Raw genomic sequence first — 17,935 nt, 5'->3', positions numbered from 1 at the left:
TTCTTGAGTGTCTGTATGGTGTTTTTTTGTTTTGGTTTGGTTTTAAAGGGTAAGAGGAAGTGCTTTTTTAAAAATGATCTTCTATTGTGGTTTTATTTTCAATTTAAACATAATGCTGGTTTGCAAACTACATCAAAAGTACTTTGACAGGTAACCAACAGTATTAAATATAAGGATGGAAGTATAAACCAATAAAGGGAAACTGAGGTCTTAGAATATGTCCTGCAATGTTCAGGATAGATTTGCTTCTGTCGAGTTTGTACAAACCTTATCATCCCCCTCCGAACAGCTGAAGTTTCAGGGAGCAGGAATCTCCTCTCTGCCAATGTCCCTTGACTGCATAGGCTGTACTGTCCTTCTTGCATGGGACCATGTTGATCTGAACTTAAAGACCCAACTGGGTAAAAAGATAAATGTTTCATTTTAGGAATCAGGGCTGATAGTTGCCTTTTAAAATCATAGAATCATAGAATAGTTAGCTTTGGTAAGGACCTTAAGATCATCTAGTTCCAACAACCCTGCCATGGGCAGGGACACCTCACACTAAACCATGTCACCCAAGGCCTCATCCAACCTGGCCTTGAACACCGCCAAGGATGGAGCATTCACAGCCTCCGTGGGCAACCCATTCCAGTGCCTCACCACCCTCTCAGTAAAGAATTTCTTCCTTATATCCAATCTAAACTTCCCCTGTTTAAGTTTTAACCTGTTACCCCTTGTCCTGTCACTACAGTCCCTGATGAACAGTCCCTCCCCAGCATCCTTGCAGGCCCCCTTCAGATACTGGAAGACTGCTATGAGGTCTCCACGCAGCCTTCTCTTCTCCAGGCTGAACAGCCCCAACTTTCTCAGCCTATCTTCATGCGGGAGGTGCTCCAGTCCCCTGATCATCCTCGTGGCCCTCCTCTGGACTTGTTCCAACAGTTCCATGTCCTTTTTATGTTGAGGACACCAGAACTGCACACAATACTCCAAGTGAGGTCTCAGGAGAGCAGAGGGGCAGGATCACCTCCTTTGACCTGCTGGTCATGCTCCTTTTGAGGCAGCCCAGGATACGGTTGGCTTTCTGGGCTGCGAGCGCACACTGCCGGCTCACGTTCATTTTCTCATTGACCGACACCCCCAAGTCCTTCTCAGGGCTGCTCTGAATCTCTTCTCTCCCCAGTCTGTAGCTGTGACAATGCTAATGAAACTCTGATGACAGGAAAAACTGATCAGGTTTTAATGCAGAAAGTGGTTCAGTTGATACGCTGGAGGGAAGGGATGCCATCCAGAGGGACCTTGACACGCTTGTAAGGTGGGCTGATGCCAACCTGATGAAGTTTAACCATGCCAAGTGCAAGGTCCTACACCTGGGTCGGAGCAAGCCTCTTTCTGTGAGGGTGGTGAGGCACTGGAATGGGTTGCCCAGGGAGGTTGTGAATGCTCCATCCCTGGTGGTGTTCAAGGCCAGGTTGGACGAAGCTTTGGGTGGCATGGTTTAGTGTGAGGTGTCCCTGCCCATGGCAGGGGGGATGGAACTAGATGATCTTAAGGTCCTTTCCAACCCTAACTATTCTATGATTCTAAGAATGGTAGATGAGCAGAGTTCATAGACTATTTCAATTTTGAAGTGAGTAGGAAGCAAGTAGCACAAAGCTTGAAGAAATGTGAGATAAATAGTGCATTCTTCAATTATTCTGCAAGAAAAACAGCGCACCAGCTCTAATTGCTGAAACTGAGGAGTGCTGCATAGAAGGTGATGTTAACAGAGTCAGGATAGTTGCGTTCATGTGCAAATGTATGGAGCTGGCTGTACGCCTTTTTAGCTGAGGTGGAAGAAGAGAAAGAGTGATGAGAGAGTCTGAAGAGCCAAAGAACAGATTTGATTTGCAAGATATGATGACAATTTAAATGGAAAATTGTTAAAATAGAGGCCAATCAAGGCCGCCACTTCTTTAATCTAAAACACTGAAGAAGGTTAAGGCAGTTTACCGTTATAAGTCCTGCTGTGTCATCTGATTTAGTTGTTCTCTTTGATGTTAAACGTATTTTGAAGGAAACAAAAGAAAGTTTGGCCAGAAGCAATTTTTATGTAGATGGAACATTAGTGCTTCCACTATCTCTTGTAGTGCCGGATCAAATTGAATCAGCCTGCATTAAAATGTAGCTAATGAGCATTTCCAATTTCTTCTAGTTCTTTAACTGAAATTATAGTATGCTTTTGTGTAAAAAATTTTTAGGTACATTTCCTATTCATGATGCCCATCAGTTTCTGCAGATTTTTTTAGTCTCTTCACTTTGGCAAGTAGACCTGCAGTACCTACAAATCTTTTCTCTCTTTTATTAATAAGGAACTTTATCCATATGTGACACAGCTGCTCAAGAGGATGCTTTATATTGCTTTGAATTGTACTAATCCTTTTAACTACATCATTCCTCTTCCCCCTCTCTTATCTTACACAGTCATTTGAAATGGAACTAAAACTGGAAATGCACTTATTGCTTGAGGGTTTTCCATGTAAATGTTTATAGATCTCTTGTTGTGATGGAGTGTGTAGGTAGAGCTGGAACTGGTTAACCTGTTGGCAGTAGACGAACATCCTCCACCCCAAAATTATTCTGTATATTATTATGCTGACCCTCCTCAGTTTTTTTTTATTTAGTGAAGTCTCAGTATGGGACCCAGTTCCCCAGGTTGTATCTAGCTATGGCAGAGTCTGTGTCCTTGTCTCTGCTTTCCCAAGGTGTTTTACAGAAGTTGATGGCTTTGCCAGTTTCAAGGGGAAAGACAGGCTGAGAAAGCAGTCTGACTTGGGTGGTTTCTTCTGCCCTCCTAGAACAAAATATTGCAGGTAGGCCACTCCATCTTCAGGAAGCCAGTAAATCCAGGCTACCAGCAGGTCATAGAGAATTTAGGTATGTTCTTGCAATTGCCAGTAGAACATGAACCCTATACACAACTGTTTGGTTGCCTTTTCTCCTACATAGTAAGAAGAGATGCGGTGGCAATGCCAAGGAGTGCAAAGGTCAGCCTTGCAGCTGAGGGATGCTTTCTGGTATTTCCCTCTGACAGCACGCACCTGGGTATATTTGTCCACATTTTGCTTTCCTCCTCCATCTACTGTAAAGAAACAAATTTATTTGGGCTCATAGAGAGTGATGATGACGCCCAAAAGCTCTGAGTACTTGGGATGCCTCACTTCTGTTGTGATTTCAAGAGCAGAAGCCAAATGAACCTTACGGTTGGGAGAACAGGGAGTGTACCAGGTAACTGGAACACTAGTGTGATTTTTGTGCTCAATTTCACTTTGCTTTTTCAAGCTAGGAATGGGACACAATCACTGGCTTTACCAATGTGCAATGAGATATATTAAGTTGAGACTAGTCTTTTTTTGTGGCTAAGGTGCATCCTAGAAGATCCAGTGAATATAAAGGAGTAATATTTTCAGTCTGCGTGTGTGACCGACAATTTCAGCACTTCCTGTCTCATCTGTCTGCATTATATCGCGCAATTGTGTGATAGTTGGACTAGCTGAACTATTTAATGCTGTGTGTGTTTATTCAGAAAGTATCTGTGTTTCAATAGGCAGTTTCTTTTCTCTCTTGGGAACTGACTGTTTGCAGAACAAATTAGCTTCCTGTGCTTGTTTCCATTTAACAAACCACACACTGTATGCATGACAAGTGCTCTGAGAATGGTTAGATTCAAGTTCTTCAGGCTACAGTGGATTCTTGTTCTATACTCAAGAGGGATCATCTGAGTACTCAGGATATCACAATTAGACTCTGTGTTTATGTAGTATTTTTCATCTTGTATCTACTTCTTTCAATTTATTTGTATCCTTTTTTAATTATTTTTTTAGCTTTGTCCAGGTTCTCTAATAACATATGAACTACATGAATTTTGAAAATCATGGTTGTCGTGGTTTAAGCCCAGGCCGTAAATCAGAACCATGAAGTCCACTTCTCCCCCACCCTTTCTTCCCTCCGCTCCTGGAGGGACGGGGAGGAGAATCAAAAGAATGCAGCTCCCATGGGTTGAGATAAGAACAGTTTAATAACTAAGGTATAACACAAATCACTACTGCTACCACTAATAGTAATAATGATAAAGGAAATAACAAGCAAGAGAATACAACCGCTCACCAACCGGTACCTCACCCCCCCCCGCCATGATCCAGCCCTTCTGGGCCCTCTCCATTCTACATCCTGGGCATGACGTGCTGTGGTATGGAATACCTCTTTGGCTAGTTTGGGTCAGGTGTCCTGTCCTTGCTTCCTCCCAGCTTCTCCTCCTCCCTGGCAGAGCATGAGACTCTCAAAGTCCTTGGTCAGTCTAAACATTCTGACCAGCAACTGAAAACATCAGCTTTATCAGTATTGTTCCCAAGGTCAAAAGTCAAAACACAGCACTGCACCAGTAGAAAAAATGACTGCTACTGCTAAACCAGGACAGTATCCACCCCTTATTCCATACCATTCACGTCATGCTCAGATCCCACATTTTCAATATACCATCACTTGTAACAGTCTTTCAGAGCAGGAGAGGCCCATTGCAAAGTCCACCCCTCGATCATGAGTCCATCTCTATGTTGCATCTCCGCCCTGATGGCCTGAAGTGCCATGGGCCCATCAGGCTCAAAATAATTCACCCTCCCCTGCAGCAGTCTCTGCAACTTGTCGTCGGGGACTCCACACAGCTGCCTTCCATCTCCGATGCTTCCAAAGGACTGGAGGGGCCCAGTGGATTAGATACTCGTCCATACTGTCCCACACACCGTGACACTCATGACTGTCCAGCCCTGGGGAAAACCTCTCGGTCCCCCTGTATTGTCTAAACCCAGACAAGACCCAAACCTGACTCTGCTTAACTCTCGGGATCAGACAAAATGGTCGTGGGTAGAACACACTCTGTGTGTGTGCCAACATGGTGATCCCCATCACAATCAGCAGGCAGGTCCCAAGGGTACCCAGAGGCCATTCAAAACCTTCAGAACTCTCAAATGCTGCTGCTGTACTTGTCACTGGGGCTGCTGTAGCTGTTGTGCTTGAAGGCTCTCTCACCACCAGCTTCTCCTTTTCTGAGTCCAGATCTTCCTCCTCTGCCTTGCTGGAAAGCGCTGCGGGATCTCCTGCATCCTCCTGCGGCTCGGGCTCACGAGGCTCGGCAGGCTGCTGCTGGGGAATGCTCTCGGCCGCCGCGGGGCTGGGCTCGGCCGTGGGGCTCGGCTCCTCCGCCGCCTCCTTCTGCTGCTCGGCAGCCGCCTCCTTCCCCTCCTCGGCAGCCGCCTCCTTCCCAGCCTCCGGCCCCGCTCCCGCCGCCGCTTGGTCCCTGGGGCCCCTCTCCCGGGCCGCTTCGGCCGCCGCCGGCTCCTGGGGCCGCTTCCCCTCGGCTCCCCGCAGCCTCACAAAGATGGAGGCGAGGACGAGGGCCAGGACGGTGAAGAGCAGCGGGACGGCCAGGTACAAGTCCACGGCCATGTCCATCCCACCCTGCTGCCGGAGCCCCCCCGTATCGCAAGCCATTACCATAAAGTACAATGAAACAAGAACCTTAGCCCAAGGCCCACACTTGATAAACACTAACACAGCAAATACCAGCTCCAAGCAAGCTACGACATACAGAAACTGTGACATCAAAAAGAACAACTTTGAGAGCCCATAAATCAGCATTGTGCCTCTGTCATATCTGTTGTTATCTCAACCCTTCCTGCCCCACGTTGGGCGCCAAAAAAGAACTGTCGTGGTTTAAGCCCAGGCCGTAAATCAGAACCATGAAGTCCACTTCTCCCCCACCCTTTCTTCCCTCCGCTCCTGGAGGGACGGGGAGGAGAATCAAAAGAATGCAGCTCCCATGGGTTGAGATAAGAACAGTTTAATAACTAAGGTATAACACAAATCACTACTGCTACCACTAATAGTAATAATGATAAAGGAAATAACAAGCAAGAGAATACAACCGCTCACCAACCGGTACCTCACCCCCCCCCGCCATGATCCAGCCCTTCTGGGCCCTCTCCATTCTACATCCTGGGCATGACGTGCTGTGGCATGGAATACCTCTTTGGCTAGTTTGGGTCAGGTGTCCTGTCCTTGCTTCCTCCCAGCTTCTCCTCCTCCCTGGCAGAGCATGAGACTCTCAAAGTCCTTGGTCAGTCTAAACATTCTGACCAGCAACTGAAAACATCAGCTTTATCAGTATTGTTCCCAAGGTCAAAAGTCAAAACACAGCACTGCACCAGTAGAAAAAATGACTGCTACTGCTAAACCAGGACAATGGTGTTTAAAATGACTCAAAATGAAGCAGAAACAAATTTACCCAGTCCAGCTGTGTAGTAGATACGATGCTACTTAGATAAAGTATGTGTTATTTCTAATGCATAAATTAAAGCAAAGTCTGCTTAATATTTAAAATGCCTTTTAAAAATTGAATTTTACATTTCTCTATTTTCTAAAGCAGTAGGCCCTTTTAATTGTTCTGTACTATTTGTATAGCAAATTTCATTTATATACTTAGCCAGTACTAGAAAGCACATGAGAACAGAGATTTCCTATAGGTCTGAAAATCACACTATTTGTCTCCTAAGAATGCCATAACTGGCCCATACTTCTCTTCCTCACTAGAGTTAATATTCAGGTTTATGTGTGCTAAGGCATTGTAGCCTGCTGATAAAAATTTGACTCCAGTGCTAATAAATAGTCTTGCAGTGTTTTGAAAGCAAGTTTTCCAGTCCAAGAAACACGACAGGGATGTTTCTTTCTGCACTTCCCATTTAGAGTCATTTAAATTCATCTTTTAATACTATGATGAGTATTGCATGTTGTTTATAAGCCCCTTAGCAGAAGTAGTGTAGGAAGAAAAGATTAAGGAAACATTGACAAATATGCTTTTGTCTTAACAGTGCTGCAACAATGCATGAGAAGAGTGGCATATTTTTAATGCAAGATTTGGAGACGCTTAGACTTTTGTCTTTTTAACAGGTGTTTCATTTGTCATGTGGGGTTTTGTTCCTTGTTTTGTTTTGCTTTTGTGAGTTTTTGTTTTGGTCTTGTTTTTTGGTTGGTCCATTGGTTGGATTTTCTTTTTTTGGTAGAGAATAGATGAATGAACAAACACAGGTGTAAGCCAGGGGAAATCTGTTTTTAAATACAAATCAAACATTTTGATTTAAAGAATCCACTCTGAAGCCAATAGTCATGTCTTAGTGTTGAGCACTCAGTGTCTGGACAATAGTGTAGATATACTTACACAAGTTGGTAGCTCCTAATTTTTTTCAGTGTATTTGCATGTTTTCTTACAAGGTGATGTGGAGTTTACTTATATTCATTACCATACAGCAATTACACATTTTATATTTCCAGCTGTGCAAATTGAGAGATTGGAGGAAATGTGTGGAAGGGGTCCCATCAATATGTGACTTGAACTTCAGAACTGGTAAATGTGAGGAGGAAGATTTTCAAGGAGTTTAACATATTAAATGTTGGTTAAATTTTACCTTTATTTGAATATAAGTCTAACAACAGCATGAAAAAAGGTCACCTGATTGTGTGTGAATTTTCAAAACATTTATATAGGGTGCTGAGGCACTGACTGGAATGGGTTCCCAAGGAAGCTGTGAATGCTCCTTCCCTGACAGTGTTCAAGGCCAGGTTGGACAGATCCTTGGGTGTCATGGTTTAGTGTGAGGTGTGGGCAGGGGGTTGGGACTGGATGATGGTCCTTTCCAACCCTAACTATTCTATGATTCTATATTTTTAACATCATGCAGAAGTTGCACTCTCAGTTTCTCAAAGCCAAACAGTTGTGGCTTTTGTCCACTCTAAAAATTACAGAGCAGATACTAATCTTTTTTCTTTCTACAATATCAAGGATGTAGCTATTAAATTGCTGTTCTGACTCAGCAGCTGGTTTTTTTCATAGTCTGAAGCACTGGGATTGAGGTAGATCTTCTGAATACATGTTCATTCAAAAGAAGGATGGTTAAGTGGCCAAACTGAATCTGTGGAAGAAGAGTGTGTTTTTCACTACAAGATTGCAAGTGAATACCTGCCAGAGACAGGTACAATTCAGTTGAACTACACGTGGCCTGTAATTTTCTTCACAGTTTATCCTGAGCAGTTAAATTTGGTTAAAAATATGTTAAGCACAATAGATGGCAATAAGCTAAAAGCTAATTTGATTGGTTTATCTCCTTTTTCAAAAAATATCTTTGTTTGAAGGGTTGAAATATCAGTTGTGGTGGACATGGAAAAAAGTCTGTTCCTTGAAATTATGGTCTATTTTTCCTTTTAAACTTCTACTACCTCTGCGGCTTTTCACACTTTGCAGTTTCTCAAGCTGCTTTACCCCTTATTACATCTCATATTTAGTCCTATGTTACTATTGCCTACCTGCTTTCAAAAGGGTTTTCCACTGTTCAGGGTTCTAGTATTGGTAATGTTGGGAGAAGATGCTGGAACAAAGTTGTACTTCAGTATCCTTTCTTTTATCCAGAGTGGCCTTGTGGAATGAAGCATTTTCTCAGTTCGTGTTCTGGATCTCTCTGGTTTCTTCAGTGTGTATTAGTGAAAAAAATAATGATCTCCAACAAGCTGTTACACAAGTGTATTTTGCATTATATTTGCTTTTTTATGCTAAAATATGAATCTAGGGAATAAAAATCATATCTAAAAATGATTTTCCTATATATATATTTCAGTTTTCATAAAAATTAGATCTGCTTTTCAAAAATTAAACCACAGTGCTCACACAGCTTGTACCTCCAGTTTGCATCATTTACTTTGCTCTTTATTTGAGTTCTGCCATGGGCTAGAAACCATTTTAAGATAATAATATGTATGTTTCCATGTGTTCATTTTGTTAAGCAGGAATCTATCTGGCAAATGAGAATTTGATCACAGTGAATACTCTGAGAATTTAGCAGAAAATGAAAGTGGTCTTAACTTTGATATACTCCTCTTTCTCACAAAAACAAAGTTTGGATGTTGAAATTAGTGAGCAGCTTTGAGCTTGGGTGTCTTCTGTTTTGAATGTGTTCTGTGCAACATTTGAGTTCTAAGAAAGTGGTTTTCCCTATTGAAATGACCAGACTGAGATATTTTTTTCCTATTTCTAAGTAATTTCATGGCTGCTGAGATTCTTTGAAGGGAAAAATTCGAAACACAGTCAAAACTTCAAAGCAAGAACAGCTCAATTGGGTATTGTAACTCAAGGACTTGGTCCAAACAGGAGGACTGCAAAAATTCTCCCCCAGAGGAAGTAAAGACAATTTAAGCGACTGCAGTCAGAGATCAGTAGCACAGATATTCCAGTAGCAGTGGCATGTTAAAGGTGTAACTGTAATGGTTGTATTGTGACTGACAGAAACTACATTTTTTTAACAGTTAAGCACTTTTTGCTTTCCATTTGAAATACAAATTCTGCTCTTGCAGATTCTTGGACTTTGCTACTTTGCTTTTTCTTCCTCTAAGCCAGTTTTAGAGTCTATTTTGAATAGGATATTCAAATAATTCTGGCATTTTTCCTTTAGAACTGGGTACCTTAATCTATCTTTCCTTTTCAGAGTTGTTTTTCCCCCAATAGATTCTGCTAAATTAAACAAGTGAAGCCATATAACAAACATTTCAGTAATCAGGCTAACATAAAGTACTCATAAATTATCACCAGGCAGCTCTAAATCTGTCACAAGCTCTTACTGAGTTGCTCACAGGAATGTTTATGTAATTGAAAGAAACTATAGAAAGGAAGTTAAGTCTCCTTTTTACAAGTTAAATCAACTACAGTGAGATGAAAAACACCCACACATTTGGCTTTGGATCAGTAGAGACATTCTTGAAAAGCAAACCTTTATGAAATTTTGATTATGAAATCAAATTATGAAATTAAATTCAAGGTGTAAAGATTAGCAGTTTTTCAAGTGTCACCAATTTGTACATTGCTTGCATATTCCTTGTATAACAGGGTATCACCTTGATCAGGGAGTTACAGATTTGGAATGATTCCAGCAAAACTATTTTTGGCATAGATGGGAATGTAGATGTCATGTAGGATGTGTTCAAGATGGGAATCATTGAAAAGGATCCAAGGAGTTACAGTTCCACAGATGTGAACCCCTCTTCTTGCTGAAGTTATGAACTCCCCAAATCTGCTGAACAAGACGCTATCTTACATGACATCCATTAAAAAGAGGTGTAGAAGATGCAGTGAAACATAGATAAATACGTTAGGGGATGGTTATGATATTTTAGATTGCAGATTGCAAAGTAAAGTATAAAAGTGACTGATAGGGGTTTGTACACCAATAAGTGAAATATCAGTAAGCGACGTAAATGACAGATCATTTGTATTAAACCTATGCAGTTAACAAAAAGCAGCTTATTTCATTGATCACAGTGACACAGTTATGAAATATGATGTTGGAAAGACAATATATTTGGAATATATTAATCACAGGGATAGGAAATTTATAATCTTAACAGAACAGAGGCAAGGATGCATTTTTTCAAAGTAAAGAATTTTGAATCGGCAAGTCCAAACGATAAATTAGCCAAATGTCCGAGATGGATAAGATGAAGTGTCCTTTGCATCACACCTTGAAAAAATGAAAAATTTCTAAAGGATTGTGAATACGATCATTCTGGTGTTTTGAAAGAGGTGGCCAAGGCAACTATTGACCTGAAGTCAGTCCTGACTAAAAAGTGGAATGGCAGATTTAAGGTTATATGGGAGAGTCTACCCTGAACATTACAGAATGTTTCTAGGTGTTGCTGATTGTTGTGGGTTTATGTTCTTTGTGGTGAGACACTGACTGGCACAGGTTACCCAGGGAAGCTGTGGCTGCTCCATCCCTGGCAGTGTTCAAGGCTAGGTTGGATGGGGCATTGAGTAGCCTGCTCTAGTGGAAGGTGCTCCTGCCCCTCGTGGGGAGTTGGAACTGGATGAGCTTTCAAGTCCCTTCCAACCCTAACTGTCCTATGAGTCTATGAGATTGGCTGCTTTATGAAGTGCAGCACTGCACACAGGTGATCTATGCCTTCAGGTGAAACATGTTTTGTTTTCCTAGTGCAGTTTCCTTGTAGCTTGTGTCATATAGTGACTAGACTTCTGTCTGGAAAATGGGTTTGCCCAAAGTCAGATTGGCAGGGATGTTTTACTCCATCTGTTTCTGTAGTATAGGAGGACAGATTGTGTGTATCACCAGCTGGAATTACTTAAATACTTTTCACCTGAGGGCTTTCTTGCCACATCAGAGGCTGGGGACACTGATGGCACCTTTGTACTCTCTTTTCTTTACTACTTCTTGTAGCAATCAGTTTAATTTTCCAGGTTTTTGAGGTATTTAGCCTAGGTAATTCTTGAAGCTTTACGTAAGTGTAGCTGAGTGAAATGTAACTGCTGTGACAGAGACACAGCCATGATGATTGATCTAACATCTTTTCATATTAACCTGTGCTCACGCACAGCATTCCCAGATACTTGAAGGCCTCAGTAGATTCATTCAATTCCAATAAAGAATTTTCACCTAATTCATCACTGATATATTCCAGACTGTATAGAATAGTGTAAGTATATATAGGTAACTTAAAAAAATATTACTAATCTTTGCAACATAAACTAAAGAAATAAGTAGTGCTACCCTCAGTTGTATTCATTAGGATATTTTTGCTTAGAGACATGCTCAAACCCTTAATTCTGCAGCCTGGCAATTATTATTATCCAACAATTACAAGAGAGGAATGAAGGCTGCACTGCATCTAATGCATTTGTAAAATTAGTGTAGTCTATTTCTTTTTTCCTCATGGTGTCACTATAAGATAAAGTTAATGCTCTTTAGGTATTCTCTGTTCTGAGCGTATTTCCATTTCCTTTGTCTCACTCTGACTTTCTGTATTCTTTATTATGTGTTTAGAAAAGATGATAATGAATATACTGCCTTGAAATTTGGACATGTTGTCTCAAGCACTGACCCATCATTAACATTGTGTGCGAATTTTTGGTTTTTAATATGATTTTATTATTATAATACATTTAGCTTTGGAAGAGGATCTGGAGAATTTGAGCAGTTCTTCTAATGACTTGAAGATAGGAATTGCCATGTTTTAAAAAAATCATAAAAAGGTTTGTATCTTACAATTAAGTGAGTATATAATGTTAAATCTGTGATGTATTTTCCATGTTTTTGAAAGAAATCTAAGGCCCTCAGTTTCTGTCTAAGCTTCGCTTTTTATGTAAAGCTTTTGTAAAGTGTTTTGAATTCAGCTTTTTAGATTGATACAAAGATATTTTTCTTTTCCAAGCTCTTGGTGGCAAGAGTAGAGAGAGAGAATTTTGTTTCATTTACATACCTGATGGCATTTTCATCTGTCTAGTTGTTTGCGTTTTAACCAGACCTACATTCTGAAAGATATTTACGTACCTGACTTCCACAGAGGAAGAGTAAAAAATGTGCTAGTAGCAAATGCATATAAATATTAAGTAGGACTGAAGAGAAATTTCTTTATGGTATTGTATAAGAGCAGGAGCCAGGCAAGGAGGTGCCGTTTCCCATTCCTGCATTTGGAGCACATCTTTCCTGAAAGGTGAAAACCATAGGCCTTTTCCTTGACTTTCCTGCCTTTTCAGTAGAACAGCAGTGTTTGGGCTGGTTGCATTCTGGTTTGTAATGAGGATGAGTGTGACTGTCCAGTCAGTAGGAAGGATATCATCCACCAAATCTATGTCCTAGTGTGAACTCTGGCTGTGTGTTTGTCTCAGCTGAGCTTGTGATCCGCCTCTGTTTAGCTTGGGTTATCAGCTCACAGGTGTGAAAACTAACTAGAACCAGTGTATTCAAAAATGGACTTTATAGTAGTATGGTCAGTTTGCTAGTTCAGCGAAGAAGTTGGTCCACTTAAAGATGTTATAGAGAACTAAACAGTTGTGGAGCTTTTCAGTAGGAGCCTGAGCATTATCCCCTTGTGCCTTCCAGTGAGCTTAAAATCCTGCCAATATTTCCAGCCAGTTAAGAGTCCTTTTTTCTCTGACTCCCCTCAGCTGGTCTTTTTCATATGAGATAATGGATATCTCTACTAAGTGGGTGGCTAAGTGCCCACCATCTAAATAGTGTCAAATTCTTATGCCATGTCTTTCATTTACATGCTTGTTACTGCCACACAGTTCCTCCATAGAGTCAATTGTTCTTTGGGCTGGTAGTTTGGGCACAGTTGAAGTTACTATTTCTAGACTGTTGTCTTGATGACAACTTAAGACATCATCTTCCAGTGAAGTGTGAAGCAGGACAGCTAAACAACACATACTGAAAGAAATCTAGGGCAAAATTAAATGACAGTTCTGCACATGGCACAAACTGCCTGTTTTAACCTAGGATGGAAGCTATGAACTCTCACAGTTGGATGTGAAAGTTTATTAGTTGTCTAGTATGCTGCTTTCTTTTCAAAAGGATGGGCACAACCTTTTTCATGACCTCATGATTCTCTTCTCAATGGTCATTTTATGGCCATGCCAGTTTTTGATGCTGAGGTGTTGGCTTCAAACTGCAAAGCATGTGTAACACTGTTGTTCTGCAGGAGAGGCAGCCTCTCATAAACTTCTTGGCGGAATACCAGAACGAGATATGCTGAATGTCTTTTCCTGCCACCTGTAAGCTGTAGCTCTTCTGGCTATTAATAAACACCAGACCAGGCCGGAGGAGTCACTATGTCGAGTCCGAAATGAAACATCTGCTTTAGGAAACCTTTCACGTCCACCACACAAAATTCCCACTGGAGTTTCTCCAGTCTTTAAGCTTTTTCCCAGCAGCTTTTCTACCTTGCATATTAGAGACCTCACTACCCAAATAATTCTCAAAATCCTTTGTTACCCACACTTACCTCACTTTGATTCCAACTTCCTTATCTTCTCAATGTCAAATGCAACCTACTTCTGTATCATCTCTCTTGCCTGTTCTCCACCCTCCCACTGTAAGGCAGTTGCAATTAACTCCTGGTTTTACAACATCCGAATGCTCCCTTTCTTCACATACTCTCCTTGACTGCCTCTGCTTCCCTCTTACCTTGAGTGTAGATGTCAAAAATAGCAAATTTCCTCATGTTCTGATCTTTTGGAGATGTCAGGAAATTTTCCATACCTTCACTCTTCAGACTGACCATTGTCCCTTACTGTACACTTCCAGCATAATAGGAAATTGAATGGGAAGTCACCTTAACCAAAAAAGACTAAAGATCAAGTGGTACTGCTCTGGGTTAGTGCAGGTTTGTAGGAGTTTCTTTGGATCTGAAGAAATCACTGCCCATGTCAGAGAGGACCCCATGGACTTCTCTCCATCTGGCTTGCAGCAGTGTCAGTTGGTGAGGGAAATGTTTCCCTCTAAATTCTCAGATTTCTGCAAGTACAGAAGTGCCTTGTACCTGTTAATTCATCCTTCCAGTCTCAATTTATGCCTGCTGTGGGGGATCCAATTGTTCACTGCCTCACTGTGTCCCCAGAATTTTCTCTTCACATTCATTCCCTGCCCCACCAGTCTTTCATCTGTCTCATCTTTCGTCAGTCTTGCTAGCCATCCTCAGTCTCTTTTGCCCCAATTCTCTCTCCCAAACAAGTTCAGCTGCTTACTGTGCCACCTTACCTGCTTGACATCTCTTTGATGAGCCTTGATCAAATTCCAGCAAGTTGCCAGTTCTTCCTGTTGTTTCACTCCTTTCCCTTACATCTACTTAGAGTTGTGCTGCAGCTCCTGTCTTATCCTTTAGCTTTAGGGGTCACTCAGATACAGAAGAGGTGCCCCAGTTTCATAGCCTGAAAATCTGGCGACTTTGTACTTTTGGTGCCTAAAGTGAACGTGTTTTAACATAACTCCCTATGTGAGTCTTTATAGGGTGTGATTAAACATGGTAAGTCAGCAGTTCAGTAGTGTACCAAAGACCCAGTTAGTTAATTAAGGACTTTAAAGTATGAAGTATTTGCCATCTGTAAACAAAATCTGTATTCTAAACCAAAACTGTCTCCATAGCAATGCCTGGGTTTTCACAGGACAAGATCCAAAGCCCAGTGAAAGCAGGGAAAGGAGAGGGGAGGACCTTTCACTGATGTCAGTATCCTTTAGATCAGGCCCCTTATTTCCTTTAGCAATGAGGAAATGATGCACAAAGCACTGGGACTGTACAGCTTCATTTTATTTTGTGTGCTTTTGTAGGATATAAATAAATGACAAAATTACAAAATTTATAACTGGAAGCCCAAGCATATTTACATAAGTATTTGTTGCAGTGAGGCTACTATTTACTGTTCTCCTATACAGTTTTCCTTTTGGTACCATATTTTTAGTGTTATTTTTTTACTGTCAGTTGACTACGTACATATCAACAGTGAATAGGCAAAAATATGTACACGGAACCATTTTGTTCAAGTAAATTGAATACTGTATTAAAAGTATGTCATCACTCAGAGCTATGATTAGGTTTAACTAAACCATATACAATGATCAGGTTTAAACCAAGTTCAATTATCCAGTTTTTGGAATTTACCAACTGATGATTCTAACTGAAAACCTCAGCTGGATATGAAATAATAATTAAAAAAACAGTAAGACAACCACACAATTTATCAATATCTCTATAATGAACTTCAAAATGATTCACAATTTGACTGGATAGAACAGTATACGTTAAAATGTCATTTTTCTCCTATAGTGATATTTGTACTGTTATAATTTCAGTTCTACATAAATATACATCATGGTATTATACAAATACTCCACAGACATTAAAAAACTTAAAACACTTCAAAGAAAAGGTAAGTAAATCTTATTTAATCAAATATTAAGCAAATGCTTAACTGTTTCGTTCCATGAAAATGTTTTTATTACTTTGGAAATTTTTTCTTTTTCTCGCTATTTTTACTTAGAAAATGTTTTTGCAGTAGAATTTTATCAACACGCTTCCAAACAAGCTTTCTGTGGCAGAAATCTTGATAGCAAAAATCCATGGTTTTTACTTTATTTAGAACCACTGAGATTATTTTTTAAAAATACTAGCAGAATTCATGGCTATAGCAATGCTGAAATGCATAAACTACACGCAGATGTAGTAGAACGACCATTCCATTTTCATTCCAGACTGATCACATGGAACTGTGGCACTGATGCTACAACTCTTACGTTTTTCATAGTGCTGCAATAGTAGTGATTTACTTAACTTTAAAATAAACAATATTTGTCATAATTAATCTGGCTTCCTTCCATAAATATTCATATGTTTTCCTATAGTACTTCTCTTCCATAAAAATATCTAATAAATGTTTTCTGTGCATTATTAATACCTTTTTCTAACCATTCATAAAACTCTGATCCTTTGTTACAATGCAAGAAGTTCCTATTTCTGTAGAGGATCAAAGGACACCAATGATTACATATAAAACCAGCGCATACAGAAATCAGGGTGCCTAATTTCTTGTCACTTGAATAAGTTCTTTATGCAACAAAACTAATGAATTCAGTGGTTTCACAGATACTCTATATATTAATTCTGGTTCTATTTAAATTAAAAACTGCCAAGATTTAAATAAAAAACCAATCAAGTATTCTACTCATAGGCAGCATTAGTGTTAGTTTAGAGACCTTTTGTTTTTTCATTTCTTAAAAAGTAGAATTCTAAAATAAGAAATCAAAGAAAGCACTGTGGCAGCGTCACAAGGGAGAACTGCGTGAAAAATAAGGTTTCTCACTCCTCTTGTGGACTGTAATTTTAAAAGTCTTCATATAGTGTCATTCTTCTGTCAGTGCTGCAGGAAGAAGAACATCACCAGAAATGACTGTCAGCCTTTTTTGTTAGTTACAAGGCCACTCATACAGTGCAGTCTTCCTCTCTGCTGGATTGAAACGTTGCCATAAAGGAAAGGCTGTGCTGTGACTGCTTGGCGTGCAAGGCACAACAAGGAAGGGGGGACAGTTTTGTATCAGAAAATTGTAGTTTCATACTTGGTATTAATGCCTCTTTTGGCCTCTTGTCCAGGTTCAACAATCCATGGTAGATTCGCAAGAGTCTTTTGTTCAGATGGATCTATCTGCTTTAAATGCAAACATACAGGGTTACCATCTCTGTGCACAGCATTTCTGGCAAAGTTTTTCTTTGCACTAATAGAACACAGAACAAATCCTGTATCAACAATGTCCTACAGCAGCAAGTGTGGTGGTCTACACTTCCATGTACCCACAGTTGCCCTCTTTTTCCTATTTAGATCAGAGGTATGTCTACCTCCAAGCTATAGGGCATTGTAGTTTATTAAAGCCATGCTTGATCCTGAGAAGTCCTTTTGCTGCTGAGACAGTTGATGATATCAGGAAATGTTCTATCTTAAAATCTTATGGAGGAAGTTTCTGTGGTAATGGGTGACAAAGTCTACAGTCACACTTATTTTCCCTTTCCTCTCAACCAATCATTACATATCAGAGAGTATGGTTCTCATTTTATAGCCAGTGAATATGATACAGTGTGCAGCCATTTTTTGCCTTTTCCCCTCCACATCACCTTGTGCCTGTATTCATAATTCATAATGTATTTCATAATTGTTTTTAAACTCTACCATAAAAGAATATTTCTCTGTCATCTATACACTTCAGGAGGGCACTTAAAGGCAATTAATATGTAGGCTGCAAAGAGCTTGGATCCTTAGGAGCTTGGGATTCCAGAGAAACTACTGAAAAAGTCTATTAAATCCCAGTTTTGGAACAGGAAGGTCAGCCAAGGGGCAAAAATGAAACAAAAAAGCTAAGAAAAGAAGTTGCTTGGTCTGATTGATAAGAGAATTGTAAATTGATTTGGATTTGTAATTTGGTTAGGATACATATGCAGTGACTGTGTACCAATCAAGTTTGGTGCAGGTTTTATTTCTTGACAGGAGATCAGGAAAGCCCATGGAACCGCAGAGCTTTAGAGGTATGCATTGGTTGTGACCTTC

The 17,935-nt window shown here is 40.3% G+C and overlaps 1 protein-coding gene across 5 annotated transcripts in view; it reads right to left on the bottom strand.

Moving 5' to 3' along the window:
• Positions 1–16,933: 16,933 nt before the first annotated feature.
• Positions 16,934–17,935, bottom strand: part of ANKS1B (ankyrin repeat and sterile alpha motif domain containing 1B) — a gene marked incomplete at both ends in the record, with an annotated part of 478,018 nt that continues 477,016 nt past the window's right edge. For all 5 annotated transcript variants that reach the window (XM_080616729.1, XM_080616728.1, XM_080616730.1 and 2 more), the window contains one exon: positions 16,934–17,044. In XM_080616729.1, coding sequence (XP_080472855.1) covers positions 16,934–17,044 — 111 coding nt within the window. The remainder of the gene's footprint in view (positions 17,045–17,935) is intronic.

This window comes from Psittacula echo (assembly GCF_963264785.1).
Source record: "Psittacula echo genome assembly, chromosome: 1".
Taxonomy (NCBI): Eukaryota; Metazoa; Chordata; class Aves; order Psittaciformes; family Psittacidae; genus Psittacula; species Psittacula echo.
The sequence above is the reverse complement of the archived record's forward strand: the minus strand, read 5'-3'. Positions and strand labels throughout refer to the sequence as shown.